Here is a 24610-nt window from a genome sequence, read left to right as displayed (position 1 = left end):
GATTTATCGTATTCAACTTGCTGTGTGGCATTACTTATTCTTTTGAAGACGGATGGAGAGCGATGGGTAACACGTTTCCCCATCCGCATCAAAATTTTGTATAAATTGTAAAACAATATTAGTTGAAACGCTGGTCAATAATCGAAAACTACTCCTAATGAACACGTGTTCAGCCACACATCAACTTTAATTGCATCTAAAGCTATATTCTACTCACGTGAAAAGTGTTGGAAGATACTCCTTTCGCTTCAGATGCTTCAATTTACAATTTGATTATGGGAGTGGGTGCCAATGACGGCTGGTTTGTTTACGGTTCCTTGCACATATTGATACATATCGGTCTAGACGGGAAGAAGATTCCGGAGCCTCATGAGATTTCAACTGCTGGCAGAAAACGATCCATGAGGGTAGCAGGAGACGTCAGTTAGTACATCTTTGGAATTTTTATGCTAATGCAAAGCTTTATCAATAAGATGGAGAGCGTAAGGTATGTCACCGTCATCCTTCTCGAACCGGTGATTCAATCGATTTTTTTTATCATGTGGAAAGCATTTTTCTACACTCATTCATTCCGAGAAGCTTCACACTCCGTGTAAATCCATTGTGAACTCGGAGGAATCCGTCTTCTGGTGAATGTGCTTTTTTATCAACTCAACCAAACCAACCTTTCGGCTGGTCCTTTCATTGAAACCATAATCACGTTCACTCACTACCTTTTACTCGTACAGATGGTTCTAACTTTCTCTGTATTTCTCTTTTCTGCCTTACAACACACAGATTTGCGGACAGCATTTGACCTATTGGACCGAGATCAAGATGGCCACGTGACACCCGAGGAACTGCAGTTCATGCTGCGGAACCTGGGTATTCACGTGCGCGACGAGCTCATTGACGACCTGCTGCGGGAAGCCAGCCGAACAGGTAAGTTCTATAAGCAGAAACACTCAGGGGACACCTAAACGAGATTTTGGATACACATGCTATTCATTACTGCATTGCAAATCTATCTGTGTATCGTTTCTCATGGGGAAGACCAGAACGATTTCACGAACGGTAATTAAATAACAAATCGGTAGTAACATGTGATTAGGGCATATCGCACCATAGGCCCTTGCGAATGTTACAAAATATAATGCTCATTGCTCGGCTCTACAACCACCATTTACACAATAATCGATATAATCTCGTAGATAGAAGCCCAATCTACAAAATTGTGCGCAATATGCTTGAATTTCATGTTTAAAACTTGAGTAATGAGCATTATTTTTCGTAACTTTCAAAAGGGCATATCGCACGATATGCCCTAATCACATGTTAGTACCGAAATATAAAAAACTGGGCTGTCGTTAAGCGTTCTCCTTCGCCGAATCAACACTTTGTCAGAGTCCTTTTTGTCACTAATGAGCAAACGGGTTTTTGGTGAATTGTGTTTCGTTTTGGGCATTTGTTCTAATTATATTAATAAAGTATTATCTTTATCGCATTAACCGGTATGTTTACCCTCCCATTTTTCACGGGACAATGATTTTAGGGAATTCTATCAGTTGATTTCATAATAAGATATACTCAGGAAATGATAAACTCAATTATATTATCATTCCAACTCAAATCTTGAACAACACGATTCTTCAGAACAAATGGGCTCAACTGGCACGGTCCTTGCCACTCAAGGCACAGAAACTCCATAAATCACCATCCACTTGAACAATCCACCTTACTCGCTGTGCTCTTCTTTTTTTTATGCCTACTGGATCAGATTCAGGAACCATTTTTACTGATTTGCCGTCCTGAGTCCCGATGGCATGCCAAGCTCATCATAGTCGCCCAACTCTTGCTGAACGTATGATAGGTTGCTTCTCCAAGAAACTGTTGCAATTCGTAGTTCAGATCAATAAGCGTATTATAGATGATCAATTTCATGTGGTGGCGGTGGCGTTTACTGGATCCAAAGGTTTTTTCCTGAGTCAAAAGTACGCACGATTTCCTGCTAAAATACGTTTTTGTATTTCTCTGAAATCAGCGATCACCAGTGATGTATTTAGCCTTGGCAACACTAAGTGTTGCCCACTGGATTTGACGTTTTCATCATAAAGTTTGACATTTTTAACCATTACCAACTTCAGAACATTCTGTCATTTGAGCGCTGTTTATTTTATTTACAGTGGTTTGAAACTTTTACCTCAGCAAAAAAAATGAATTGAATCGTGAACGTTTTCGTGCAATGATTCATTACGATTTTCGTCGTGGATTATCAAGACAAGAGTGCTCCAATCAACTTAGTTCGACTTTTGCCAGTGTAGCACCATTCTGAGCGACTGTAACTGATATAACGAACCGATTTGCCGTTTGTCAATTAATTCAAAGAAGGTCATCCAAAATCAGTTGTTTTGTCAGAAAACATTGATGCTGTGAAAAATCTGATAAAGGAGGATCGCCAGGTGGCGAAACAGGGATTTACTCATGTGAGCCCGAAACTAAACAGCAATCGACTGTATGGGTGTTCCAAGAAGAACCAAATCCAACTTTTGTTGCGCTCGAAGCACTTAAAAAAATGATCACTTGTTTTTTCGGTATAAACGGACATACCTTTGCTACCTTTGCTTTAGAGGATCGTAAGACCGTAAATTCTGATTGTTATACCACCATTTGTTTGCCAGAAGTTTTTCGTGAAATAAGAAAATAAACACAATACGCAAAATCATTATTCAACTCTCACACATCGGCTCAAACAACCGAATATTTGAGCACTCAAAGCGTCAAATTGATGGGCCACCCGCCGTATAGTTCTGACTTGGCCCCTAACGACTTCTTTTTGTTCTCTTACGTGAAAAATAAACTGGGTGGAGAGCGATTCAATACTCCCGAAGAAGCTGTTGAAGTGTTCAAAAACCATGTTATGGGGGTACCTCAAGAAGAGTAGACAAAATGTTATGAAAATCGATTCAAGCTTATGCAAAATTGTACTGATCATCTAGGGGAATATTCTGAAAAACAATAAACCCATTTCCGATCAAATATAATACTGTTTTCATTTCTAGACTAAATACATAAGTAACAACCTCGTATTCGTGGTGGGATGCGTAGTGTTTCTGTACAAACTTTTTTTTCGCTGAATCACGGCAAAATAATTACCGAGATTTGCACTGCCGAGTACTCGGTAATTATCTCGGCAAAAGATAAAATTGCAGAGTCTCGGCAACCTCAAGTTTGACAAACCTCAGTTATTACCGAAAATGTCAGGAAAAAGTTTACTGTCTGTTCGGCATAACCATTACCGAATGTTTGGAATAAAAAACAACGAAGTGAGATTTACAAATTACTGAGCTTTTAGCAATTGAAGGTAAACCAAGAATACGTTTTTTTTTTGTTGTAAACATTCAGTTGGGGATCAAGGTTGCAATTTATTTCCGTATAAACATACAAAAAATATACATTACATTACCTATGTACGAGTACTAAGCCCCGAATATGTTGATTGACACGTCGTAGAAGTTCTTCGACATAAGCTATTATGAAGAAAAGCAGGATCTGGAAGAAAAAAAGGAAGCTTTCTTTACATAATCACCAATAAATTGTAGTTACTATACTTACTGAATAGATCGTAGATCCTCCCATCTTCCTTTTAGACAAATGGCCTAATGGCCACCGGAAATTTTCTCTGGAATATTTTATCAGAAAATAACTGCGTAGTGTCAAGCGAAAATGTAGAACGTAAATGACAGATGTCTAGCCGAATTTAGGCAAAAGCTAACACATATTATGGCAAACGCATTTGTTAATCTTGGGATAATTGTTAATCACCGATGAGTTTAGCAGAAAATTTTGCCAAATCTCGGCAAAAAGATGAACTTTGCCGAAATATCAGTAAATCTACTGAACGAATCTATAATACTGATTACTGAGCAATCAGAAAAATTGTGTATTGCCGGTCTCTCTCGGTATTTTACTGAGCTCAAGAATTGGGGTTAAGTGTGTCCGGACTAAAATGGCAACACTTTCAAACGTCCGCAACTTTGTTCTTATTTTCAATAAGAATGTTGGATGAAGCTAGTTCAATGTGTAATGTAACCATTGAGTAAGTAACAGTAGTAGTTTTGCAATCGTTGCGAAGTTAGAGTCGGAAGGACAGCAGCGGCATAAAATAAATAAATAAATACGGTAGGAAAATCACATAGCAGACTTCCGGTAGCTTCGGGGACTCCTATTCTTCGTTGTCCATCATGAGTTTCATGTCTCAGAAGACGTTAGAAACCAGAAGATGACATAGTTTGCCAAAAAAAATGCATGACTTAGTAATCTATTTGCTCATGTGGAAAGCGGAGCATCCCATTTGTGAACATCGATACGATCAATAAGCACAATCGTGCCGTTATTCGCAGGATGGTTTGAAGTGGTACAAGGCTAATGAATTCAACTTCGTGCTGAAAGTCTGCAATCTCCCGAACGCACCGGAAAGCGGTCAATCGAAGAGGGCCATCATGAAACAGGCATTTCAAAAACATGCGAAGGAAGCATAATCGGATGAAAATATGAAGAAAACTCTGTTTTAACCCATCTAGTGGTGTAATGATGCCTCATGTTTTCTCAAATATTGCTAACGGATTATTCAATATACTTTTCCCCGAATTTTGTATAAGAATATAAAAGGTTTGTTTTGTATACACTAACATAACATTTTCAATTTATGAATTTATGAGTCATTTTTATAGAAATTTTCCCTTGAATGACAGTTTATATTTTTGAGCACACTCAACATTGTTGTTCCAGAACCGGAAGTCGGATCCAAACAAAAGTCAATCGCAGTCAATGAGACCGTTCATTCGAATCTAATGTGTGAATATCTACTCCGACGTCTCTGAAAAAATGAAATGAATTCCGTTTTTTGTGCACTTGATAGTGATCCGAAATCGGGAACTGGGAATCAGTATTACCAGAATCTACTCGTTTGGCCACAACTAGCAAAACCTATGAATCGAAACAATTTTGAGCCTAATTTAAAAGAAAAATATATAGTATAAAATGTCTGATTTTTGTATTACTATATCGGAATACATTTACACCGAAACCTCCATTTACGAACTAAACGGGGGTTCGTAAAAAGAGGTAGTTCGTAAAAAAAGTTTACGTTATTTGGGATTTGGTTCGTAAAAGAAGTTTACGTTATTTGGAATTTACTTCGTAAAAAAAGTTTTGTGTGATTATTGTGGAAACCACGCATCATATGTTTATTTTCGGAACGGATGTGAAGAGTAAGTGCAAGAAAATGATGTTCGGGCTCGTTTCAAAATCCAAGATGGCGGCTTCCGGTTTATTGATATTCCTTGAAAACCCTTACAATATGGATGTTTTCGGAACGAAATTGATGAGTAGAAGTCAGAAAACGATGTTTGAGGTAGTTTTGAAATTCAAGATGGCGACTTCCGGTTTGTTGATATTCCTTGAAAACCCTTACAATATGGGTATTTTCGGAACGGGGTGAATGAGTAGATATCAGAAAACGATGATTGAAGTAGTTCTGAAATCCAAGATGGCGACTTCCGGTTTCTTGATATTTCTTGAAAACCTTTCCAATATGGGTATTTTCGGAACGGGATTGATGAGTAGATGTCAGAGAACGATGTTTGAGGTAGTTTTGAAATTCAAGATGGCTACTTCCGGTTTGTTGATATTCCTTGAAAACCTTTACAATATGGATATTTTTGGAACGGGATTGATGAGTAGATATCAGAAAACGATGTTTGAGGTGGTTCTGACATCCAATATGGTGACTTCCGGTTTCATGATATTCCCTGAAAACCCTTACATAATAGGTATTTTCAGAACGGGATTGATGAGTAGATGTTAGAAAACAATGTTTGAGGTGGTTCTTAGATCCAAGATGGCAACTTCCGGTTTCTTGATATTCCTTGAAAACCCTTAGAATATGGGTATTTTCGGAACGGGATTTATGAGTAGTTCTCAGAAAACGATGTTTGAGCTGGTTCTTAAATCCAAGATGGTAACTTCCGATTTGTTGATATTCCTTGAAACCCCTTACAATATGGGTACTTTCGGAAAGAGATTTAAAAGTAGACGTCCGAAAATTATATTTGAGGTGGTTTTGAAATGCAAAGCAGTGACTTCCGGTTTATTAGTATCTTTTGAAAGTTTTTGCAATTTTCCTTTAACTTGGTATTCCTTTAAAACACTATACCGTTCCGAAAATATCCATATTGTAAGGGTTTTCAAGGAATATTAAAAAAGTCGGAAGTCGCCATCTTGGTTTTCAGAACCACTTCAAACATCATTTTCCGACATCTAATCATCAATTCCGTTCCGAAAATACCCATATTGCAAGGGTTTTCAAGGAATATCCATCAACCGGAAGTCGCCATCTTGGATTTAGGATTTAAGATTTTCTGATATCTACTCATTAACCACGTTCCGAAAATACCCATATTGTAAGGGATTTCAAGGAATATTAAAAAACCGGAAGTCGCCATCTTGAATTTCAAAACTACCTCAAACATCATTTTCCGACATCTACTCATCAATTCCGTTCCGAAAATACCCATATTGCAAGGGTTTTCAAGGAATTTCAATCAACCTGAAGTCGCCATCTTGGATTTAAGAACCACCTCAAATATCGTTCTCCGACATCTACTCATTAACCCCGTTCCGAAAATACCCATATTGTATGGGTTTCAAGGAATATCAACAGACCGGAAGTCGCCATCTTGGATTTCAGAACCACTTCAAACATCATTTTCCGACATCTACTCATCAATTCCGTTCCGAAAATACCCATATTGCAAGGGTTTTCGAGGAATATCAATCAACCGGAAGTCGCCATCTTGGATTTCCAAAATACTTCAAACATCATTTTCCGGAATCTACTCTTTAAACCCGTTCCAAAAATACCCGTATTGTAGAAGTTTCCATGAAGTCGAAAATCGCTTTCGATGAATGACAAAACCTCTTTTTACGAAGTAGGTTCGTAAAAAAAGTTTACGTTATTTGGGATTTGGTTCGTAAAAAAAGATTACGTTATTTGGGATTTGATTCGTAAAAAGAGGTACGTAAAAAGAGGTAACGTATAAAAAGTGTTCGTAAATGGAGGTTTGGGTGTATATTCTATTCATACTGGCAAAAACAGGTTACAGCGTTGATTTCATGTTGCAATCAACTTTTTTCAACTTACTTTTGTTATAAAAACCGTGAAAGTCGGGGTCAATAAACGATATATCAAAACCTCTTCTCGTTTTTTGGTCAGCAAAGTTTGTTATGAGAACAATTTTAAATGTTCAAATTCCCGGGCCCCCTGAAAAAGCCCGAAACCAGGGAGACTTTCTGAACCTATTTGCAGGGTTGGGGATCGAACCCAGATGGGCCACGTGAAAGGCTAACCCATTATGCTATACCCGTCCCTCCGATTGAAGAATTATACTGATAGTTGAATGTATTTAACACGTTATTGAATGTGATTTTTTTATACTTATCCGGTCGTATCCGGGTAAAATTCGGTTAAGTTGATCGGAATTCTAAAACCTTTCATTAAAATGATTATTTAGGAGTTTGGCCTAAAAGCCATTTTAGTGATATGGGCACATAACCGTTTTCACAATCCTTTATGTTTCGTCTTCGGCTCGTCAATGCAGAGCAGTTCAAATTGAACTGCTTAGTGCAAATTTAAACAGTTCAACTTGAACCTTTAAGAAGACGTAACGTGTGCCCATCGCACAAAAATGGCTTTTAGCCAAACTCCTAAATGATTAAAATCTGTTGGCCGCCCGTTCATATCCTTCGGGACGTCACGAAAAACATTGCGCTTCGGCGCAATTTAAAAAAAGTGTTTCGCAAGTATCGTTAAATTTACGCCTGCTAAACGGTTCAAGCGGAACTATTTAAGTTTGCACTAAGCAGTTTAATTTGAGTTGCTCTGCACTGACGAGCCGAAGACGAAACGTAAAGAATTTCTTTCATTTAAACCTAAGTTTGTGGAAATTGGTATTTGAGTCTTTGAGAAAATAGAGTGCACTTTATTTTATGGCTTTACACATTTTACCCTGTTACTCTCCAACTGGAAGTTCGATCTGGATAAAACTCAATAGCAGGTTATGGAACCAAGAGACCTTTCATTTAAATCTAAGTTTGTGAAAATAAGTCCAGTGATCTCCGAGAAAATCGAGTGCACGTTTTTGTTACATACACACGTACTACACAGGCATTTTGCATACTCGACGAACTGAGTCAAATGGCATATGATACTCGGTCATCCGAGCATCGGTTTAAAAGTCGGTTTTCACGGTGATTGCAAAACCTTTCTATATGAAATAGGTAAAAATGGATTTCCACGTAAAAAAATAATGTTGGTCATAACATTGTACAAAATCTTATGAGTTGTATTAGTAGAAAGGTTTGTACATTAAGATATGGTATTGAAATTGATATCTTTGATTTGAATCCCTGAAAGTTTAGAGATCTGTTGAATAAATGAGTTTTACCGAATATTTTCATGTCATGCAATTTTGAGTCCGTACTCTCTTTATGTTGTTTTCGATGCATTTATTACCATTCCGATGCGCCTAGCTTCGACTTTCAGTCCGATGTATGTTTCCTTCATCTTAACAAAGTTACGTATCACAATACCAGCTTCGTCAGCGAAGCCAAATCGCGTCAGTTCATCCAAAAACCGTATTCGTACATAATCTGCCATAGCTGTTCTCGATCGATTATATTTCAAAACGCTTTGAAGTCAAGATGAGGCGTGTCTTATCACGAATATGTGTTCCGTAGTGATGCGGGCTCCAGTAAATCCCGCTGTAGCATTACAAATACTAATTTTTGGCGGTGTTCAACGTTGCGCTGTAGTTTTTGAAGATGGGACTTTTCGTCTCAAATCTTAGAAATTCAGTTAAGGACTCTAGCTAGTATCTCTCATTCATATTTGAGCACCTCGCTAGGCAATTGGCCATTAAGGTTGGAAAAATTTTTGATCTCAGCTTCACCAGTTCGCAAATAGTTTTCAATTTATCGCGGAAATCAGTATGAATGCACGAGTGCTACAATTTATGATTCATACATGGAGAGAAGCGGCAAACAATTCGAGAGGGAATGAAACTATGATTGAAAGCTTGTTCGCGACCAAATCTGGACAGATTAAATTTGGAAGTTGGATAATTCAATCCCAGATGCATTTTTTTATTCATTTAATTGTGAATTATTAGTAATCTTGAAACTAATTACAGTTACTAAATATGGCTGGATGAAGAAACTACACGGACTTTTGAGTTTACTACTGCCCTTAAGGCCTATGCAGACTTCAATCTAGTACGGACAGAGAGTACGGACTTCAGACTTCAGAGTACGGACTTCAGACTGCAATCGGTTTAGCTGCTTTTGTTCCACATCTTCTTCTCTCTTCACTAGAGCCTAATGCAGCTCGATAGGTTGCAACTGCGGGCAATTAGGAAGATTCGCCTTTTTCGATACAACAAGGACTACACTCGCTTTATACAATTCCAAAACATCTTTGGCATAGTGACCAGAATAGCGAGGGGGAGTCATGACTGCGTAGGAACGATAACAATCGCTTCCTTAAGCATTATTCGCGGTATATTTCCTCGTTTACCGTTTCGGTAGTGATGAAGCTCGGCCAAAGCTACATATTTCTTGCCTAACCAAATGTTTTTTTGCGAAATTTGGTCTTTTTCTTCATCCTGAAATGCTTCTACGAAATTCCGGGAAGTTGCTCAAAGTCTTCAAGTACATAATTTTCATCGTCCATGTTCACTAATACACCCAAACCTCCATTTACGTAACTTATATATGTATATATGTATTAAAATACGTACACATGTGTGAAATATTTGTATCTCTTAATACATATAAATATTGGTGAAGTAAAAGCGATCATTTGTATGTATAAATATTTACACATATATGCAGACGAGTGAGTATGTAAGCCTACATTTAAGGTTCGTTAAAGGAGGTTTGGGTGTATTCACATTCTGTTTATCATTATGGTTCGGTACAATTTTCACCTTGGACGATCCGTTTTTTTTTTTTTTTGTATTGAAAGATTTAAAAGCATCATGAACAGCGCTTGCAGGAAAATCAAGCTTTTTGGCAAGTTTTCTTACATTACGCGCTTTCTTTTCTTTCGACGCCATCGCCAAAAATTGATTTTACACAATGAACAGACAACGTTCAGTGTTCATAATTCTGCGAAATATTTCACGCGTTGTTGAAACATTTCCAGAGATATACATACGTATTTAGGAGTGTCCAGATTTTGTCGCTAAATCGATGAAATTCAAATAAACTCAGTTCAGAGTTTACGTGTACAAAATTTCGCAACAATCGGTCAAGTGGTTATCGAGGCGGCTTCCAAATATGAAGTGATTCGATAAAAAATTCGGTGGCACGTTTCACCTGAATGCTGTAGCCAGGAAATTGTACCGCGAGTGGTTGGTGCAACAGAAATGCATCATAATGGTCGATAAGACATACATTAAAGCGAACACCAATCAGATTCCAGGCCTTAACAACGGCCAGATGTTCCGGAAAAGTTCTGCAGAAAGAATATCGAATATCGGTGTGGCAGGCGATCTGTGGGTGCGGCGAATTCAGCAAGACGAACATAACAAACGACACCATCGACGGCGAAATATACAAAGCAGAATGCCTCCAAAATTGACTGCTGTCCTTCTTTCATTCCAATGAAGTTGCCACTCTGTGTTGGCTTAATTTAGCATCGTGCCCTTTCGTTAATCCGGCCATCGATGTTGAGCCTAAACGTTTATGAAGGGTAAGCTCCGGAAAACAGGAAAGGTCTTCAAAAATGACAAGGATTTGATGAAAAGAGTAGATAAAAGAGGAGTCCAAGATGTCATGAATATTGCCCAGGATTTGATGGGTAGAGTTCAGTCCAAGTTGGGGGGCATTTAACCTAGAAGAGCAAGTTGAATAAACCAAATTCGCAAAAACATAGCTAATATGAGTTTATATATGCTCTAAAAATACCATAAATACATTTCGGACTGAAATGAGTTTTTGGTGATCATTTCAGTTGCATTTTTTTAGAGTACAGTATTTGGAACAGGTTTGCCCATGATTAATGATTTAATTTTGTACTAATTGGATGTGCTTAAAAATTAATTGGATAAATTAATCGTTTAATGAAAATATTCAGCATAGGATACCATATGCCACAACTAGAACAATGTTCTGTTTTTAGTCACGTGTAAGTCATTAAACCGATAATAGTTAGTAAGTATATCGTGCCCACACGCGCACGGACGTAACTTCCGAACCAAGTGTTATTGAATGAAACCACCGCTCAGAACAATTGGTTACTTTAGTATGCCTATACCTAGTTATATGTGAGCACGAATAGAGCAGGCAACATAATTCCTATAGTGGCGGTCTGTGACAGATACAGAACAACAATCAGCTCATGAAAATGTTGCCGACAAACCTTACACGGGGTGGTAGCTTTGGTGAAAAGAGTTGTGCATTCTAGAGAACCAACAGGCACGTAAGCGAAGAATGCAGGTCACTGAAACATGTATGTACCTGTACAGAATCAATCACGTGGATTGAAATGATGTAAAGGTTACAAGAAATGGTTCACGATTTATTAGGTAAATTGTTCAGTAATTTAGAATAGAACATTCATTCGCTCGAAAGATAACCTTTGCTGAAGGTGACCGAACTCACTTTTCTGGAAAATGCTAGAATAGATTATACTATCTTTGACAAAAAAATTGGTTCTTCTTTGTTAAATTCAATTTGGAGACTTCCGATAGCTCGAGCAAGAAGCAAAAGTTTCAACGCACTTTTGTCAATTGCTTCGTATATTTTGTAATCAGAACTTTTGCTTCCTCGAAAAATAATATGTTTACCTTCTCTTTTAAACAGAAGAAAAAAATAAACCCAGATCTGTCAACAGCACGGATAACCGCCGGATCCAAACTGGTCCCAATCGGGCAATCGTTATCAAAAGACCCTCGCCAGTGCGGAAGCACGAAGGCGTAAACCGGAACGATGAAAATTAATTAGAAACAAATCCAATTAAATTAAACGGGAACCACTGACTGGGGCTTTCAACATGATTGATACTCCTGCATGCAGTCATCAGTCTCGTACGGTTTCATAGAATCTGCACCACAGTTCGTAATTGTTTGCTGACAGTCATGGTTATAATGAAATATGCGGCAATAAGCTTCACTCGACATGTGCGTTCGAGTATCTACTCAACCTTAGCTGTCAGTTGACATCTGGATGTCTGATTTTATATTGATTAGAGATTGGGTACTGTAATGTAAAAATGAAGAGTTGATAATCTTTCGCTAATATTAAATTATTTACTATTTCCAATTCAAAATTCTTAAAATAACAATTCAGGGTCATAATGTGATTAGGGCATATCGTACGATAAACCCTTTTGAAAACTACAAAAAATAATTTTCATTACTCCAGCTCGAAGCATTCAAACATTATGTACTAAACTGAAAAACAACCATAAAAATGGCGCAATGAATCTGAATATTGGCGATCGGGGGTTCCCATTTCATTTTACCCTGAGCTTGTGCAAATCGGTCACACCAGTGACGTGAGAAACGTGAGTACGTAATATGAAGTAGTATGAAATTGAATTGTTTTCCTTCCCAATTTCACAAAGTTCTGGTTAACCATAGAAAATAAAAAAAACCTATTCTTAATCCACCAAGTGGAGTGATAACGTCTATCTCTTTCATCGACACAGTCTCATCAAAATATTGTTTACCTTTTTACTGAGATAATTTAAGACACTAATTGGAAACCATTTTTGCCACAAATTTATTCAGAATTAATCGGTTAGTTCCCAAAAGCATGCTTTAGCGTTTATGTCACATATTTGGCCACATTTCTCAGACCAATCATACCTTTCCTGAATGCAAGACGCAGAACGAATATGTTTATTTTTGTTTTGTGTTGTATCCCACCCCTTCACAATTCCCTTCAATGTTCCTTTTAAGGACTATTCACACATACCACATACCCGGTGTGCGCATTCACACCTAACCGGCACCGTGCCGTTTCAGCGCAGCTCACCGTAAGTGTAGCGTCCGTCCGGCAAACTCAAATTCGTCGTCATCGATATTTTTTTATTTTCACTGAAGTTGGTATGTCACTGCATTTGCTGTGCCGGAACGGAAACGGAACAGAAGAGTTCATACAAAAAAAGAACACCGACGGCGTACCGAAGGCACTTTCACTGAACCGTCACGGAACTGAAATGTGTGAATACTCCTTTATACTTCCCTTGACATCAGCAAAATGATGAGAAGTCATGGCAAGGATCAAATCTCCAAATATCTAGGTGAACGTCAGTTTTTGCAATGACTGAGCGGAAACATATATTGGAGAAACCAAATGAATGAAAAACTAACAGAAAGGATGAATTTTTGGAAAAAGATACGCTCAGAGACAGGCCTCGAACCTGCGTTCTTATGCATTCCGTGCATACGCGCTACCATTTCGCCACTCTGAATCTTGTTTTAGTCACTATAAAACGCCAGTCAGACACAATAGCGCGTATATCGAACATGGTCTACATCCTGGCCGTCACCCGATCGATACCTTATATCCAAACATCTTCTCTGTCCATCAAACGCTAGTCTTCTCGCTTTATACCTATTTCTCCAATCAAGCATTGAGTAGGAGAGTGTATTCATAATCGCTTGTCACCTTCTTTAATGGTGCCAGTCGCTGGCTGGACATTGTCAGCGACAGACCCCTATGAAGGTAGTATTGATTGTCTGCCACTTGAGCCAATTAGTTCTAATTCGAACAGAAAAAAATTATTTTGTCGATTAGGTCAGTTATACGATTATATCTCCGATATTTGAAATATCAGCAAAATAATCTTCAAAATCGACCCTCGGCCCAATTTTAATCGCGGACGAGGCTGAAATTATTGATATCGGTTAATCCATATACAAGAAGATTGGGCAGTAATGAGTTTTAACGTTTATGTTACTTATGTCATTATATCACTGGGTTCCGGTGATTTGGAAGCCATTTGAATTTTGCGATACGTCACTTATATCAGCATATCTCCGGAACCAGAAAAACACAGCCCTTTGATCTTCGAACTTGATCAATAACCTAATATTTGATTTCGCACAAGCCAAAGTTTTCTGAAATCGGTCCATCAGTTATTTCCGAGAAAGTTGAGTGGTAAGAAACAACGCATTTTGTCAGTTATAACATCATATCACCGGAAGTAACAGCCATTTGATCTTCAAACTTGATCCACCATTCAATAGTAGCTTTCAAACGAGCCTAAGCTTAGAGAAATCGGTTCAGCCATCTCCGAGGAAATTGTGCGGAGCCGAATGGTTTATAACACTAGGAGTCAGTCAATGAACATCAAAATAAGCAGTTTTGTCGGTTACGTTATACTTATTATACTAATATGTCTCCGGAATCGAAAATCATAGCCATTTGAACTTCGAGCTTGATCAACGACCCAACAGTAGCTTTCAAATGTGTCTAAGTTTGATGAAATCAGTCCAGTTATCTCAGAGAAAATTGAAATGTAAAAAATAAAGAGCGTTTTATCGATTACGTCACTTATACCATTATTTATTCGGAATCGGAAGTGACAGCCATTAATTTTCGATCCAATAATCCAAAAGTATCTTTCAAACGAACCTAAGTATGGTAAAATCGGCTGAAACATCTATGATGAAACTGAGCGATAGAAAAACGCGTTTGGTCGGTTACGTCACTTACATCATTATATCTCCCGAACCAGAAGTGACGGCCATTTGAGCTTCAAACTTAACTCAAAATGCAATAGTATCTTTCAAACGAGCCGAGACTTGGTAAAATCAGATAAGTCATCAAGGAGAAAAACAACAACGTGTTTTGTCGCTTATGTCACTTGTCCCATTATAAAGGGTGATTTTTTAAGAGCTTGAGAACTTTTTTAAACAATAAAACGCATAAAATTTGCAAAATCTCATCGGTTCTTTATTTTAAACGTTAGATTGGTACATGACATTTACTTTTTGAAGATAATTTCATTTAAATGTTGACCGCGGCTGCGTCTTAGGTGGTCCATTCGGAAAATCCGCTTTTTTATCGACAAATTTTGTTCAGCGATGAGGCTCATTTCTGGTTGAATGGCTACGTAAATAAGCAAAATTGCCGCATTTGGAGTGAAGAGCAACCAGAAGCCGTTCAAGAACTGCCCATGCATCCCGAAAAATGCACTGTTTGGTGTGGTTTGTACGCTGGTGGAATCATTGGACCGTATTTTTTCAATGATGCTGTTGGACGCAACGTTACAGTGAATGGCGATCGCTATCGTTCGATGCTAACAAACTTTTTGTTGCCAAAAATGGAAGAACTGAACTTGGTAGACATGTGGTTTCAACAAGATGGCGCTACATGCCACACAGCTCGCGATTCTATGGCCATTTTGAGGGAAAACTTCGGAGAACAATTCATCTCAAGAAATGGACCGGTAAGTTGGCCACCAAGATCATGCGATTTGACGCCTTTAGACTATTTTTTGTGGGGCTACGTCAAGTCTAAAGTCTACAGAAATAAGCCAGTAACTATTCCAGCTTTGGAAGACAACATTTCCGAAGAAATTCGGGCTATTCCGGCCGAAATGCTCGAAAAAGTTGCCCAAAATTGGACTTTCCGAACGGACCACCTATAACGCAGCCGCGGTCAACATTTAAATGAAATTATCTTCAAAAAGTAAATGTCATGTACCAATCTAACGTTTAAAATAAAGAACCGATGAGATTTTGCAAATTTTATGCGTTTTATTGTTTAAAAAAGTTCTCAAGCTCTTAAAAAATCACCCTTTATATCCCCAATCAGGAATTACAGCCATTTGATCTTCAAACTTGATCCACAATTCAATAGGGGCTTTCAAACGAGCCTAAGCGCGTTAAAATCGACTAAACCATTTTTGAGGAAACTGAGCGGTAAAAAAAACGATGCGTTTTATCGGTTACCTCACTTATACTATTAAATCTCCAGAACCAGAAGTGACAGCTATTTGATCTTTAAATTTGGTCCACAAATAAGACTGTGCTGATGATTTTTTATGCAGGGAATGCGCATGAAGAAAAATGAATAAAAATAACAATTAAAAACCACATTACTTTGGAGATCCCCAGAAAAACGCTTAACCTCGGAAATCTGCATTAAAATCGCATACACACTTAGAAGAACATTTTATAGAATTAAGTAAGTTTTTACAGAATTCGATAAGTTTTTACCGAAAACTGATTGTTTGGTAGTAGGTAGCATTTACTGACATCAAATAAACTTCGAAATGCAAAAACGAGGAAATATGTTGGACTTTCATGATTCATTTTCAGATCGTATGCACAAGTTTTATCGCCACAGAATAGTTTTATACAAAAATGACGATGATTCACAAAAAATAATTTTCATAAATCATGGAGACTTTCGCAAAAACCACATTTATTTCAAGGCGATTAGTTAATTCTTATTTTTATCCTTACATTCACGATAAAAATAAAAGCGCATAAAGTTTTTACGTTCGGAAAAGGTCTCAAACTCGTAATTAAAATATAATATATGCTTACTGATTGCATTCAAAGTAGACATGATACACATATAGTCAAGAAAACTATCATCAAAACGACAGTTTATTCATAGCGGAATTCATTCCATCCAAAGAAATTTAATGTTGATCGTAAAGCTGGTTTCAAAATTTTCTTGAATTTGGAGTTTTAAAGCAGGTTTATGCTGATTCTTCATTTTGATTTATAAACCTTATGAAGAATGGTCCACTTTGCAGGAACATGCTCTTATAGAGGTTTTCAGTAGGTTTTCGTGGAGTTTAAAGTTTTATTGCAAGATTTATTATGTAGCATTGAAGAAGGCTACAAGTATTTAATACACCCAAACCTCCGTTTACGAACACTTTTTATACGTTACCTCTTTTTACGTACCTCTTTTTACGAACCAAATCCCAAATAACGTAATCTTTTTTTACGAACCAAATCCCAAATAACGTAAACTTTTTTTACGAACCTACTTCGTAAAAAGAGGTATTCTCATTCATCGAAAGCGATTTCCGACTCCATGGAAACTATTACAATATGGGTATTTTTGGAACGGGTTTAAAGAGTAGATTCCGGAAAATGATGTTTGAGGTATTTTGAAAATCCAAGATGGCGACTTCCGGTTGATTGATATTCTTCGAAAACCCATGCAATATGGGTATTTTCGGAACGGAATTGATGAGTAGATGTCAGAAAACGATGTTTGAGGTAGTTTTGAAATTCAAGATGGCGACTTCCGGTTTGTTGATATTCCTCGAAAACCCTTACAATATGGGTATTTTCGGAACAGGGTTAATGAGTAGATGTCGGAAAACGATATTGGAGGTGGTTCTTAAATCCAAAATGGCGACTTCCGGTTTCTTGATATTCCTTGAAAACCCTTACAATATGCATATTTTCGGAACGGAATTGATGATTAGATGTCGGAAAATGATGTTTGAAGTGATTCTGAAATCCAAAATGGCGAATTCCGGTGTGTTGATATTCCTTGAAAACCCATACAATATGGGTATTTTCGGAACGGAATTGATGAGTAGATGTCAGAAAACGATGTTTGAAGTAGTTTTGAAATTCAAGATGGCGACTTCCGGTTTGTTGATATTCCTTGAAAACCCTTGCAATATGGGTATATTCGGAACGGAATTGATGATTAGATGTCGGAAATCGACGTTTGAAGTGGTTCTGAAATCCAAGATGGCGACTTCCGGTTTGTTGATATTCCTTGAAAACCCATACAATATGGGTATTTTCGGAACGGAATTGATGAGTAGATGTCAGAAAACGATGTTTGAAGTAGTTTTGAAATTCAAGATGGCAACTTCCGGTTTGTTGATATTCCTTGAAAACCCTTGCAATATGGGTATTTTCGGAACGGGATTGATGAATAGATGTCAGAAAACAATGTTTGAGGTGATTCTTAAATCCAAGATGGCGACTTCCGGTTTTTTTATATTCCTTGAAAACCCTTACAATATGAATATTTTCGGAACGGTATAGTGTTTCAAAGGAAGACCAAGTTAAAGGAAAATGGCAAAAACTTTCAAAAGATACTAATAAACCGGAAGTCACTGTTTTGCATTTGAAAACCACTTCAAATATAATTTTCCGACGTCTACTTTTAAATCTCTTTCCAAAAGTACCCATATTGTAAGGGGTTTCAAGGAATATAAACAAATCGAAAGTTATCATCTTGGATTTAAGAACCACCTCAAACATCGTTTTCTGACAACTACTCATAAATCCCGTTCCGAAAATACCCATATTGTAAGGGTTTTCAAGGAATATCAACAAACCGTAAGTCGCCATATTGGATTTCAGAACCACTTCAAACATCATTTTCCGACATCTAATCATCAATTCCGTTCTAAAAATACCCATATTGCAAGGGTTTTCAAGGAATGTCAACAAACCGGAAGTCGCTATCTTGAATTTCAAAACTACTTCAAACATGGTTTTCTGACATCTACTCATCAATTCCGTTCCGAATATACCCATATTGTATGGGTTTTCAAGGAATATCAACAAACCGGAAGTCGCCATCTTGGATTTCAAAACTACCTCAAACATCGTTTTCTGACATATACTCATCAATTCCGTTCCGAAAATATCCATATTGTAAGGGTTTTCAAGGAATATAAACAAACCGGAAGTCGCCATCTTGAATTTCAAAACTACCTCAAACATCGCTTTCCGACATCTACTCATCAATTCCGTTCCGAATATACCCATATTGTTAGGGGTTTTAGGCAATCTCAATAAACCGGAAGCCGCCATCTTGGATTTTGAAACGAGCCCAAACATCAATTTCTTGCACTTACTCTTCACATCCGTTCCGAAAATAAACATATGATGCGCGGTTTCCACAATAATCACACAAAACTTTTTTTACGAAGTAAATTCCAAATAACGTAAACTTTTTTTACGAACCAAATCCCAAATAACGTAAACTTTTTTTACGAACCAAATCCCAAATAACGTAAACTTTTTTTACGAACTACCTCTTTTTACGAACCCCCGTTTAGTTCGTAAATGGAGGTTTCGGTGTAATATTAAAAATGTTACTTGGGTATAATGACCTGTTTTATTAATCAAAAAGAATTCTTCGTCAGTAAAAATAGACAGAAAACTAATTGAAGTGCATAAGACCTCCATTTTATCCACGTAGTGATGTGATAAGAGGGAATTTTACTCATTTGCCTTTTTCTTGTCATTTAAATAGTCTCCTTAAAACATTTGTAAGCTCTTATCCTCGACCATTAGTATTAGAAGCTTATCAAATAACCTAATAGTAGCATTCAAACAACTCTCAGTCTTTTGTAATCGATTCTTTTATCACTGAGAGATTTTGTTCCCTTGAAAAACACAGGGATTTGTCGGTTACGTCACATTGCATATCTCGAACGGAAATGTTCATCATTATCCTTCCAAATTTGATTGACATTATAAGCCTTCAAATTGTCTATGTTTATCGAAATTTGTTAAATTATCTTCGAGAAAATTTAGCCGATGAAAAATGTGGTTATGCGGTTATTCGTTTACGTCACTTATACCATTGGTCCATAATTGAATAGTAGCTTTCAAAAGAGCCTAGACTTGTTGAAATTGGCTAAGACAACTCTAAGAAAATTGTGCGGTAAAAAACAACCCGTCTTGTCGGTTAAGTCACTTATACCATCATATCTTCGGAACCAGAAGTCACAGTCACAGTAGCTTCCAGAGGAGCCTAAGCTTGTTAAAATCGGTTCTGCCATCCCTGAGAAAACTGAGCGTTAAAAATATCTCCCAGAATACATCCGAGGCTCCGCTCCGACTTTCGAGCAATTCTGGTTATTTTGTGCATTCTCATTGATGAATGTATACAAACAATTTTGTGGTTATTCGTAGACGGGTATAGTGTGATGAGAATGACGATACCTTTAACGCAGCTACCTGGGTTCGATCCTTAATCCCGTAAATAGGGTTAGACAATTTCCCTGTTTCTTGAGGCGAATGACAACAAGTTTTAAACTTCCATAATCGAATCAAAACATAAAATTTATGATTGTTTTATCTCTTTATTGATATCCCCCCCTGTCTGTCTGTAGGTCTTAAGTAGTATACAATATTTCATCAGTTTTGAATGTTTTTCTTGTGATACCATCAGATCGTACTAGTACCAGTTCAGTAATAATCTTCATTTTCTCCACGTTTAAATTTGGTTAATTGAAAATATCAATCAAATATGTCTGTTTCATGATGCCTTACTATCAACTTTCGAACATTCAGTTCGCTTGCATGTCTCGTTCCGAACAGTCAAATACTGTTATTAATATTGATAGCAATCCAGTATCAGCATATAAGCGCGGGCAACCAAGGTCGATTCCAAAACTACTTAGACTTAGAACTGATACACTGATGAAGGCTCTATGACAAATTTGAACTAAATCGAATATGAGTAATCGCCCGGCGGTTAAAGTTTGAAAGTTTTCGATCTTAAAAAATTATCAAAGTATGTTACATGAAATTTCCGAAATCGAAATTGTTTTTATGCTTCCGTGGCTCCAAGCAAACCAGATCTGTGTGAAGAAGTATAGCACAGTAAATCTCCTTACATCGAAACTCAATTTTGATACTACGCCATTTACGTACGTGATGTGCATCGTTAGCAGAACTTCCACTCAACCACACACATGACCTACATAATTGAGATTGCGGATCCAATCACATTTGCGACATTCAGCAGCTCAAATTATACATAATATTACTCCAAAATTAATTCTAGCAAGAAACGTACATTTTCAGATGACTATTTGATAAAAAAGATTATCTTATTTTTACCTATATTAATTTCCGCAGGCAGTGGACTAATAGATGAAACCGAGTTCCTTCAGTGGGTGGCGCGAATTCAAGCTCTAAAGGAAGACAGCAGCACAAGCAGCAGCAGTAGTAGTAATAGTGCTACGCAGGCGGCCGACGATGACCTCACCCAGGATCTGGTTGCTGCCTTCAGGTTAATATAATCTCAAGAAATCATTGGAAAAGATAAATTCTGAAATGTTTACTTCAATATCTAGGGTGTTTGACCGAGACGGAAACGGATATATCACCCGAGATGAGCTCAAATCGGCGATGGATATGATTGGGGAAAATGTGACGGAGTATCAACTGAACGAAATGCTAGAACTAGCGGATGCTGACAAAGATGGCAGAATCAACTACGAAGGTACAGCTAGCTGATTGAATTGAATTTGTTTGCTACCAGGCGCTCATTCCTGCACATTATTTCATCCAAATGTGACTCACGACTTCTTTACTGTGCATCTATAGGGAAAAAATCTCAAATTGTTACAGTACGTTCCTTGTGAGCAGTTGTGTCATACATGTGCTGTAACCGGTAAATTGATTCAGATATCTTTAATGTTTATAAATCAGCATGTTAACATTATAAGCAACGTTCATTAGTAATTCATTCATAAGTACTTGTAATTTTCATCGGAGAAATCAGTTAATTCTGTGAAAAGATTCGTTCAATTTAAAAATATTTCCGTTGTTCAAAATAATTTTTAGTTTAGTATCTTAAAAAGTTTTTAAACTGCCTGTTGGGGCGCGTTCAATTCACACACTCTTATTATTTCGTTAAATTGGTACGGCTCCTTGAGTGAGCTATACGAAGTCGATTTATCACAACAAAACATGGAAAAAATAGTGATAATGTTGTTGATCATTTTTAAGCAGAGAATATGACATAAAATATAAAAACGGATGAACTATATGAATCGATCATTTAGATAGACAGTGGTTCAACATGTTCATTCCAATTTGAATGCGTGTAATTGGGTTTTAAAAAATGACATCATATTTGGTTTGTTACCGTCACTGCTAACCTCAATCGGATGAACACATTTTGACAGTTCAGCGGTACTGTTTGTAAACAGAGTTTTTTGTCGGTTTACAAACGGATGAGACCGTTCACGGTTCATAACGCCTAAATAGAGTTTCAAGATGTTTGGTAACGATTCGACACGCCCGTAAAAAAATAAACCATTGATTTTACAGCACAACAATTAATTCACAAGTAGATCTATTGGTTACAATACATTTTATTGTATTTTGACAATATTTTTTTCATTTTCAATGATTCAATACGTGGTGTTTCAAACAATATGCAAACTGTACATTTGATAGTTTTCCAAGAAAACATGTATGAGAAAAATTTATGATTTGAATTGTTATGATACTCAACAACAACCTATACATTACAAGTTATTACATTTTATTTGATTTCAATTATGAAACTTTCGATCTTACGGCCAATCGACACTCGAATCAAAATAAAAACTTTAACGGCGGATCTAGAGAGTAAGGGTTCACCTTCGTTCTAAAAAATGCATGTTATTTATATCAATATTTATTCTTTTTAAGCGTTTTTCAAAACTGTTTATGTACAGCTTTTGAAAGATTTTTGATTACTTCTTTTCATTAATAAGCTAGTTCTTGGACTGTTCCTCATGTGTTCTTCCTAAGTTTCTACACAAGCTTGTTTGCAATGTTTCTAGACGCACTTGTCCAATCTCATTTGAACTTTTCTACTGCATCACAACTTGTTTACGAAGTGCCCACAATCATTCAATAGAACGAATTTCAAGACGATTCGGAGGATTCGTCTGCTTAGGTATAATTAGGTTTTGCATGATGACGACACAAATCAAATTCATCATTGACAACTATCAGACATTCAGATCATAACTCGCCTACTTTCACACCAATGTTTTCCCGTTCTGTTAACCTTCTTTGTGAGAAGCCTGGAATAATGCAAATTCCCATGAAACTTTGCTATGAGCTAAACTCGAATTGAGTGTAAAAACGTAACTCGTCATGTTTTGCAAAATATGAAAATATGTACTATTGCAATATCCGAATGTTATATAATGTTGATATAACGAATAGTTGTCGGGAAACAATGGTTTAACTGGATTCAGAATCCAAGATGGCGACTTCCGGTCTATCGATATTTTCTTGAAATCCCTTACAATGTGGATATTTTCGGAACGAAATTTATGAATGGATGCAGGAAGACGATGTTTTAGGTAGTTTCGAAATCCAAGTTTATTGATATTTCTTGAAACTTATTCTAATATGCGTACTTCGAAACGGATTTGGTGAGTAGATGTCTAAAATTTCAATAAACCAGAAATAACTATCATGAATTTCGGAAGAACCTCAAACATCGTTTTCCGGCATCTACTCATCAAAATTTCCAAATGAATTCCGAATCAGATGCATCAACCAATTGCTACTCGGATGGGTTGTTGTCTCGGATTCGGAATTCATTTGAAAATCATGCTGATTTCCGAATAAAATTCTAGATTATTGAACTGGGTTGTTGTGGATTTTTGTTTGTTTGTCTGTCCATTGAAGATCCATTAACTCATAATTATAAATACTACATTAGTATCATTCTCAGTTCATCATTCCTGTCACGCGGTGAAAGTTTTTTTTCCATTAGTGAGTAGCCTTACTCATTGCCCTGCTGTAACATTGGATATATATGTATACCATTGGTTCATTCTGGGACGAAATATTATGTGTGCCCATCGGATTTCCGTGCTCCGCTACAACGCTTAGCTGCAACATTAGCTCCAATAGCAAAAGTTTCTCTAAACCAATGCCTCTGCTATCTATCCCACAGACTTCCAGAACTTTTTCCTAAACAATATCGACACGTTCGTGCAGAATGGACGAAAGTGAAATACGGGATGCACCGCTCGGATTAGCGCGAACTCCGTATCGCCAAAACCGTAAAAAAAACTGTAGTAAGAGTGCGAGTGCTAGCCAGACTGGAAATGTAGCTTATACTAAGATTATATTATTACGTTTATTATACCCAAACTAGTTTAGAAACATGTGATCCAGTGCTACAATGATATTCAAATGTTCAAAACGGATACTGTGGTAAAGCTCGATTTGTTTATTGTCTAGGTGATTTTCTATGGACAAAGGACAAAGATAACGATCAGGTTTGATTGTGTGTCAAAACACGAGTATGCTAATAGCGGAAATCCTATAATAAATTCATTATCTCGTGCAGTTTGTTTTCCTTTTTTTTAATTCGCGACATTCAATTTATATTCATTGATGTTGCGGATATCATCATCATGAAATTATGCATAAAACAACATTGTTCATCCGGTTGAAAGCATGTGAATGGATTTGATAGCTGTGAAATATAAAAACAATGAGTAGTTGCATGTTTACTGAAAAAAGGTCTTGGTTTATGTGTACTACATCTAATCTTAGATATGTTTTACTCGAAACCGTAGCAATACTTACAACCAAATCTACAATATAAATGAATATTACAAATCTGCGTTTGGGTTTTCAGATAACCTTTTTTCAGATTTCAGATTTTTTGCGAAGAAAATATTCTATTTTTTGTTCATTCTGGTTGGTGTCTTGAAAGGACGTAGGTTGATGTCAAAGCTACTAGACTATTAGGTTTTGCACGAACTTGCCATAACCTCACAAAAAGTATTTTTTTTGACAGT

At 37.0% G+C, this 24610-nt stretch overlaps 1 protein-coding gene across 17 annotated transcripts in view; it reads left to right on the top strand.

Moving 5' to 3' along the window:
- Positions 1 to 24610, top strand: part of LOC131438010 (calcium-binding protein E63-1) — a 202747-nt gene that overhangs the window by 168657 nt on the left and 9480 nt on the right. For 16 of the 17 annotated variants that reach the window (XM_058607750.1, XM_058607752.1, XM_058607755.1 and 13 more), the window contains 4 exons: positions 778 to 921; positions 20922 to 21075; positions 21140 to 21288; positions 23755 to 24152. In XM_058607750.1, the coding sequence (XP_058463733.1) occupies positions 778 to 921; positions 20922 to 21075; positions 21140 to 21288; positions 23755 to 23813 (506 nt within the window). In that variant the 3' untranslated portion in view covers positions 23814 to 24152. Of the gene's footprint in view, positions 1 to 777; positions 922 to 20921; positions 21076 to 21139; positions 21289 to 23754; positions 24153 to 24610 lie in introns of those variants that run through there. The other variant, XM_058607751.1, reaches the window with a different exon arrangement.

The sequence above is a fragment of the Malaya genurostris genome, chromosome 3 (assembly GCF_030247185.1).
Source record: "Malaya genurostris strain Urasoe2022 chromosome 3, Malgen_1.1, whole genome shotgun sequence".
Lineage (NCBI taxonomy): Eukaryota > Metazoa > Arthropoda > Insecta > Diptera > Culicidae > Malaya > Malaya genurostris.
This window is presented reverse-complemented; position numbering and strand designations above follow the sequence as displayed.